Source organism: Onthophagus taurus, unplaced genomic scaffold (genome assembly GCF_036711975.1).
Source record: "Onthophagus taurus isolate NC unplaced genomic scaffold, IU_Otau_3.0 ScKx7SY_15, whole genome shotgun sequence".
NCBI lineage: Eukaryota > Metazoa > Arthropoda > Insecta > Coleoptera > Scarabaeidae > Onthophagus > Onthophagus taurus.
In genome coordinates, this window is record NW_027248940.1 from 6627867 (window position 1) to 6636055 (window position 8189).

The 8189-nt window shown below is 35.5% G+C and overlaps 1 protein-coding gene across 1 annotated transcript; it reads left to right on the forward strand.

Moving 5' to 3' along the window:
* The first annotated feature begins 821 nt into the window (after positions 1 to 821).
* LOC139432350 (uncharacterized) lies at positions 822 to 4334 on the forward strand. Its single transcript, XM_071200831.1, has 2 exons — positions 822 to 1093; positions 1162 to 4334. Exons 1-2 carry the CDS (start codon positions 925 to 927, stop codon positions 4332 to 4334), a joined length of 3342 nt encoding a protein of 1113 aa, XP_071056932.1. The 5' UTR covers positions 822 to 924.
* Positions 4335 to 8189: the final 3855 nt, after the last annotated feature.

Consider the following 8189-nt stretch of genomic DNA (forward strand, 5'->3'; position numbering starts at 1 on the left):
GAGAGGAGGTTCTTGAATCGGCGATTCTTTTGAGGGTCGGAGGAGGTCAATTAACTTGAGAAGGTCATGTTATTTTGACGAAAATATTAAAAATTTATCTTTATTAAAAATGTATCTTTATTAAAAATGTAACGGTACAAAGGTATACGGTTTTGGGACATGTAGGTATACAAATAAGTGAGTCATGATCTACCTGCGGGATATTTTTTTAAAATTTATTGTGTAAAGGTATACGGAGCTTTAAAATATGCGAGGAGGTTCTTGAATCGGCAAATTTTTTGGGGGGATACGTTCGAGGAGGAGGTCAATTAACTTAATAGTAGTAAGTGAGTCATGATCTACCTGCGAGATATTTTTTTAATTTATTATGGAGAGGTATACGGAGTTATAAATATACATGTATACAAACGCACTCGATGCATCCTCCTCCTCCCCAATAAGTTTCAGGAGCGGTGAGGGTTTATAAACGCCTGCGAAATGTGGTATTGACGTAGTTCTTTCATAACAAGTAGAAGTGTACAACATTAAATTGTAAAATGGTCGTGTGTGAGGATTGTGGAAAAAGTTTTACTCGAGTTGACAATTTAAAAAGACATCAACGATTATCTTGTATTGGCAAGAGAATTAAGCTTGACGCACCGCAAATTCCAAAAGCAGTAAAATGTGAGGCTTGCGATGATTATGTAAATAGACAATGTTACTCTGCACATTTACGAAGCAACGCACACAAGCGTAACGCTTTTGTTATAATCGATGACGGAGTGGAGAGAATAGCTGGAGCATTCGGTGACAAAATCGTCAATTATCGAATAAGTGAAGAAGGTTTTTTTTGTGGATTTGGATGAATTTTCTCATAGAATTCGAGAAAAAATACTAAATCTAATACAAAGCGCAATCGATATTCACCGAAATGTAAAATTAAATATGGAATGTTTTGGTTTGTATTTTTTACAATCAAAGGAAGACTGTGAAATAAAATCATTCAATACGAAAAATAAGGTAGTATCATTAGCGTCGGATCTGTATAAAATATATAAGGAATTTATTGATGAAATTTCATCAAAAATGTCAGAATTCCAGGAACGAGATTCAGGTAAGCGTAATGTGACATAATATACCTATACATATATTAAAAAATAAATGTTTCAATATTTTATTTAGGATGGACTTTAATGCAAATTCTCTATATGGAGTTAAATTTAAACAAATATAATCCTATCAGAGCATCTAATTACATCGATCTACCATCGCAAATAAAAGCAAAGCGTGCTGTGATAAATATACAAAACGCGGATGATGCATGTTTTGCATGGGCTGTAACATCCGCACTACATGAACCGAACGGTTTACCACAGAGGACATCTTCGTATCCGAATTACCTAGACTGCGGCTTAGACTATTCAAATATTGTTTTTCCAGTTAAATTACGAGATATACCTGTATTTGAAAAGCAGAACAAACTATCTATTAATGTATATGGAATAAATGAGTATTTTAAAGACGGTGTTATGAATTATGACATAATTACAATGTATATATGTCGACAAAAAGAAGAAAGACATATAAATTTATTATTGGTTACAAATGATTCCGGGAATAGTCACTATTGTTGGATAAAAAATCTGTCTCGATTACTATCATCGCAAGCATCGCAGAATGGTCATGAAAAGTATATTTGCGACGGATGCTTGGTATTCTTTACGTCAGAAAATAAACTTATCCGTCATCAAAGTGACGATTGCAGCAAGGTAAGGGCAATTTTACCAACAACAAATTTGAAAATAAATAAATATGGAAATGAAGAAAAGGAAAATATACTACAGTTCGAAAATTTTGAACGACAATTAAAAATACCGTTCGTGGTGTATGCAGATTTTGAAGCATTACAGAAACCGATCGCCGATGCGGAAGCAACAGAACTTAACGATGATAATTCATACTCCGTCAAATGTTTCAAACACGAACCTTATGCATTTGCATATTATATAAAATGTTCATATGACGAATCATTGTCGAAGTTTGAAATATATCGCGGATGTAATGCTGCTCAAATTTTCATGAGCAAGTTGGAACATGACGTTCTGAATATATACAAAAATTATTTAAACCAACCAAAAGAAATGCTCCCATTACCACCTATTGATAGATTAATACATGAGATGCAGGATATCTGTCACATTTGTTCGCACAAAATAAAAGAAGGTAATAAAGTGTGCGATCATGATCACCTAACTGGGTTGTATAGAGGACCCGCACATGCTGTATGTAACATCAATTATCAATTACCAAAGTTCATACCGATATTCTTTCACAATCTTTCGAACTACGATTGTCATATGTTTGTGAAAGATAAGGCATTAAAAGAAGAAGACGTGGACGTTATAGCACAGAATAAAGAAAAGTATATATCATTTTCGAAAAAAATTATCGTAGGAGAAAACATTGACAGCAAGGGAAAGCTAAGGCGGGTTCATATGAAATTGAGATTTGTGGATTCATTTAGGTTTATGGCTTTATCGCTAGAGAAGTTGGGTTCATTTTTGGAAGACAACCAATGCGTTCAAATCAGAAAATATTTTAGGAACGAAGAACAGTTTCGACTTATACGTCAGAAAGGAGTTTTTCCGTATTCCTTTGTGGATTCATTCGAAAAGCTGAATCTTACCGCTCTGCCAGATCGAAGTAGTTTTTACAATACTTTATGCGACGATAGTATAACCGAAGAAAATTATTGTCGTGCACAAACGGTGTGGAACTTATTTAACTGTCGCACTTTAGGCGAATATAGCGACATTTATTTAACGTCTGACGTTTTACTTTTGGCGGACGTATTTGAGAATTTCCGAACCATCTCGATGAAGTATTACTCTTTAGATCCATGTCATTACTTCACAGCGCCGGGCTTCGGTTGGGATGCATTATTACGAATGACAGGGGTAAAATTAGAATTATTAACGGACATAGACATGTTACACTTCTTTAAAAATGGTATTCGCGGTGGATTAAGTATGTGCACTAAACGCAGTGCGAAGGCTAACAATAAATTAATGATGGAATTTGATGAAACCAAAGACCCATCTTATATTTTGTATCTCGACGCTACGAATTTGTATGGACACGCAATGAGACGAAAATTACCGACGGGGGGATTTCGATGGCTATCAGGTGAAGAGATTCAAAAGTTAGATATTTACAATACGGAAGACGATTCCGAAAAGGGTTACGTGTTCGAGGTAGATTTAGAGTATCCGGAAGCAATACATGATGAACACAACGATTTGCCATTTTGTCCAGAACGGATTGTACCCGCAGGTTCAAAAAATGCAAAGTTAATAGCAAATTTGGAAAATAAAACAAAATACATCATTCATTACGTGAATCTAAAGCAGTGTATCAAGTTCGGATTGAAACTAACGACGATTTACAGAGTATTAGAATTTAAACAATCCAACTGGATGCGGAGCTACATCGATTTCAATTCCGATAAACGTGCGAAAGCTAAGAATGAATTTGCAAAAAAACATTACAAAGCAATGAATAACATCGTATACGGTAAGACAATGGAAAATGTGGAAAAGCGAGTGGATATAAGACTAGTTACCCACTGGGAATGTCGTCATAAGAAACCGGGCGTGGAAGCCCTAATAGCTAAACCAAATTTTAAATCTTCGAAAATATTTTGCGATAATTTGATAGCCGTTCAATTGAACGTCGCGGAAGTTCGTTATTGCAAACCGCTGTATGTGGGTTTCAGTATATTAGAGCTTTCGAAAACCGTAATGTACAGCTTCTTCTATGATTACTTAAAAGTTAAATATGGAAATAACATAACACTTTTATACACCGATACTGATTCCCTAATCCTAGAAATTACTACTCCCAATGTATATGAGGATATAAAAGAAAATATTGAATTTTTTGACACGTCCAATTATCCGTTAGAGAATATACACAATATACCTCGCGGTCGATCTGTGTTGGGAAGAATGAAAGATGAATATCCAAACAGGTGCATAACGTCATTTGTTGGAACAGGAGCTAAGGCGTACTGCATCACCTTGTTGAATGATAATGTAAAAAAGGCTAAAGGAGTAAAGAAATATGTTATAGATAAACATTTAAGCGTGACCGATTATGAACGTGTGGTTGAATGTGGCGGATCGGTTCATAAAAAAATGTACATTTTTAAGTCAGAATTTCATACTATGTATACCGAATTAAAGAATAAAATTGCTCTTTCATCGTGCGATGATAAACGATACATATTACCGAACGGATGTAATACTTTGGCGTGGGGTCATTGGTTGATAAAAAGATTGAATGCGAATAAATGAATTTAATTTAAAAAAAATTGTAAAGAATAATAATAATAATGTATTTGTAATGTTCGATTGTTAATAAAGTCTTGTAAACTTTTAAATAGGTCTTTATACGTTTTAAAGAACGTTAGTTTTTGAGATCCAAGAATTATGAGACGGACCTAATCCTAACCATTTCACAAACACTTGATTTCCTTTTCGCCGTAGCACTTTTTCCACCAAGTAGACGTCAGGATATTTAACTTTTTGTAATTCCTCTCGATAAAAACCACCCATAATTTTTTCATTGGATGCATCTTTGAGCAGATATGTTGTTGGGAAAGTATTACGAACAGAATGTATTGTAAACACTTCGTTAGACCAATTGGGAGTATAGTTTTTGGTGAAGGCGTGTCGATGCTTGCTCACTCTGACGTGATCACCGACATTAAATTTTTTGGTATAAGGATCGGCAATTTTTATGTAATTATAAACAGTTTTTAACAGTGTCGATGCGTTTCTGTTATTTACCTCGCTAGGTTTCATTCCTATCGTCCTGTGAACTTGGTTGTTATAATCCAGAATTAATTTGGGAAGCAATTCCAACCAACGATAGTTACCTTGCATACTAAATTCTTTCCACATTTTTTCTTTTATTGTTCTATTAAACCGTTCAACAATAGAACTCTTTAAATTGGAAAATGAACTGTAGTGATTGATGTGATATCGTGACATGAGCTTTTTAAAATCCTCATTGTAAAATTCTTTTCCGTTATCCGTTTGCAGATTCTTCGGTATGTTTTTCCGCTTTTCCGATAGAATTGTTTCCATAGCTCGCGTAACTTCTTTGCCAGTTTTGTTTTTTAGTGGTACAGCCCATCCATACTTTGAGAAAGCATTAATAACTGTTAGAATATATTTAAAATTACCATTTGCTTTTGAATAAGGTATCATCTCCACTAAATCAGCTTGAAATAAGTCCGTTAAACCTTTTATAATAACACGTCTGCGTTTATACTTTTTCCTCGCGGACGCGTGCAACTCGTTTACGACGGACCTTTTAATATCGCTCATTTTCTGGATATTTCAATGAGCAGTTCTACCATAAATGGTTTCTTGAGTAAAGTGGTCTTCGTTGTGGGTTTGCAAACTATTTTATCTCCAAAGAAGAGAACATTTAACTTTTTATTTGGATCGAAGATACTCCCGTTAATAATCATTTCAACGTCTCCTTCAAATCGGTATTTCACTATTTCACCAATATATAAAAAGTTTATATATTTACTTACGTAACCTAAATTTTGAATAATGTAATAATTATCCGTTGTATCCGTAGTTCCATCTCCGCTAAACGTAAGTATTGTTGGTTGTTTGAAATATCGTTGTAAGTTTTCACGTTTATTAAAATGAGCAGCAATGTTGTGTCCGTGTACGTGTTTACCAAACTTATCGATCGTCATACTAGACGAATGTTTTCCGAACTTGCTTAAACTCATCTGCTCTAGTTAACAAACGTCGGTGTTTTAAAACAAAAAATGTGAGAGTCGTATATTTATGATAATATTTTAACGTATAATCTCGGCCTCTGTTAGCTCCGATATTATTGATGATATTTCATTGACATGTGCAGAATGACCTGCAGTTTGCGAGGCCATCAACAAACGCAGTCTGTCGACAAGTTCGTTGGGATCGTCCCAATACTCGTATTCGATAAGAGCCCCAGGAACGACTTGTTTTTGTAATGCACCACCGACTTTTTTCTTCGGATTCGGCCAGTATTTAGCCCAATGCACCTTGGGTTTGTTACCTTCAACGATAGGCTTGATAATATTCTGAAATTTCCCACTGTCGTCCTCAGTAGTCATACCTGCCTCTGGAATGTAATTAATGTACGGAGCATTTGAACGTAGTAAGATATCTTTGTAGTTGCGCATGTCCTGAATTGTAAATTTGCCCGGTTCATTTTTAAATAGTAAATCATATAAACCAACGGTTCCCGTATATTTGAAGTTTCCAACGTGAATATCCTGATCCTCAAAGTGAACAGGACTGACTCCAATGTAGAAACCTTCGGGAGTTTCGCGAACACCGTATAAACGATCATAATCATCTTTTAAATCAGTTGTTAAACCAACAATATACGTTCTGGGCAAAGGATGAAACTGACTCAAAGCGGCTTGTACCTCTGGAGACTCCAATCTTTCTTCTATTTCATCTTTAAGTCGTTCTATTCGATTATGTGCGTCCGAAATAAGAGCTCCGGTATCCTCGCTAGAATCGAGGAGTTCTTCTTCTTCGCCCGGCGGAACTTCATATACTTCTTCTTCTGCATGAGCTAATGGACCAAGAGGAGAAGACGTGGGAGAAGATAAAAACCTTTTTTCAGGAGTCGATGTAGCAAATTTTCGTCGTTGTTCTTTTAATGGAACTTTCGGTTTTCGAATAAAATATTCGGTCTCGGTTTTAGCTGGTACGTCAGAAATATCCGGCGAGTAGCGTTGTATCTTAGATATCAATTTTTCTTCTTTTGGAGATAAACTTCGTTTTGGAATGGATAGTAAAGGCGCAGTGTCAAGTTTTGCGACAATATCCTGTAAGGGCCTTGCGATGGGTGCATATGCGGTTTCCGACCGAATCCTTGACTCCTCTAAGTCTTCTTTTAAAGAACGAATTTTGTCTCTCACGACTTCTCGTGCCGCGATAAGTTCTGCAGCTATCGTCTTGTTCATTGTATGATGTATGTGAAGTTACTACGAACTGTACAGCTGAAGTCGTTAGTTTTAAACTTCAATGAATTTATCAAAACCCTTACGGTAACGTCCCTTAGATACACTACAATCTAAATCAATAACTAGGATGCCGTGTCTATTCTCCCAACAAGCATCGCTAATTTCCTTTAGCCGATGAAACTCCATATCGCTCATTATGTGATCTTCAAATACGTGTTTTAAATTTGTTAAGTCTTGTTTAAATAACACCAAAAAGTTACAATTATCACGAACTAATTGTTTTGGAATTGCACTATAACTTTGACAAATTAGAAAACAATCAATGTTTTTATGTCGACCATACGAAAAAAATTCCTTAATGACATTTTGACCTGTACAGGAAACATCGTCAAATACGACTACCGAATATTCTTTCGCATCTTCCGGTCGAATGAACTCGTCTATATTAGAAAATTCATAGTAACCGCAATCTTTTATAGGTTCAATTAAACGTCTTAAAAAATCGTACTTATTTTGGTATAACGAATTAGAGCATAAGTACAAGTTTAGGAAGCGCAACCCATTACGTGCAACTAAAAGCGATAACATAGCATTTGTTTTTCCGACACCTGAGGGTCCTACAATTAAACCTCGCTTACATTTTCCACCAAATAAATTGCTGTGTCTTGTAAAGTGTTCTTCGACCGAACCATTACTAAAATTTACTATAGGCAGTGTTAGAAGTTGCGGTAAACATTTTAATCTCTCGTCGATCATGATTCTCGTACTAAATGAATTATAACATTAACAGGATAAGACTGAATGAAAATATAGCAAAAGAAACTATATATACATATATTTAAGAAGAATAATAATAATAATAATAAGTATAATACCTTAACTATTTAACCTAACATAACCTAACCTAACCTAAGGAAGAGGAGGAAAAATGGTTACCACTCCTCCTCCTCTGCCCGCTCATCCCGCACTTCATACGGGGGCGGAGGCGCTGCAGGTGTCGGTGTCGGAGGTTCTATCCCAGTCGAACAATGGTGTATGTGCATGTTTTGAACATGCACCTGCCCTCTCACCACTGCCGACTCTGAGACAATACTGTTTACCTAAGAAGATTATGAAATTAAAAACGTGCAAAAAAGATTATAGATATAGCCTACCAGCTGAA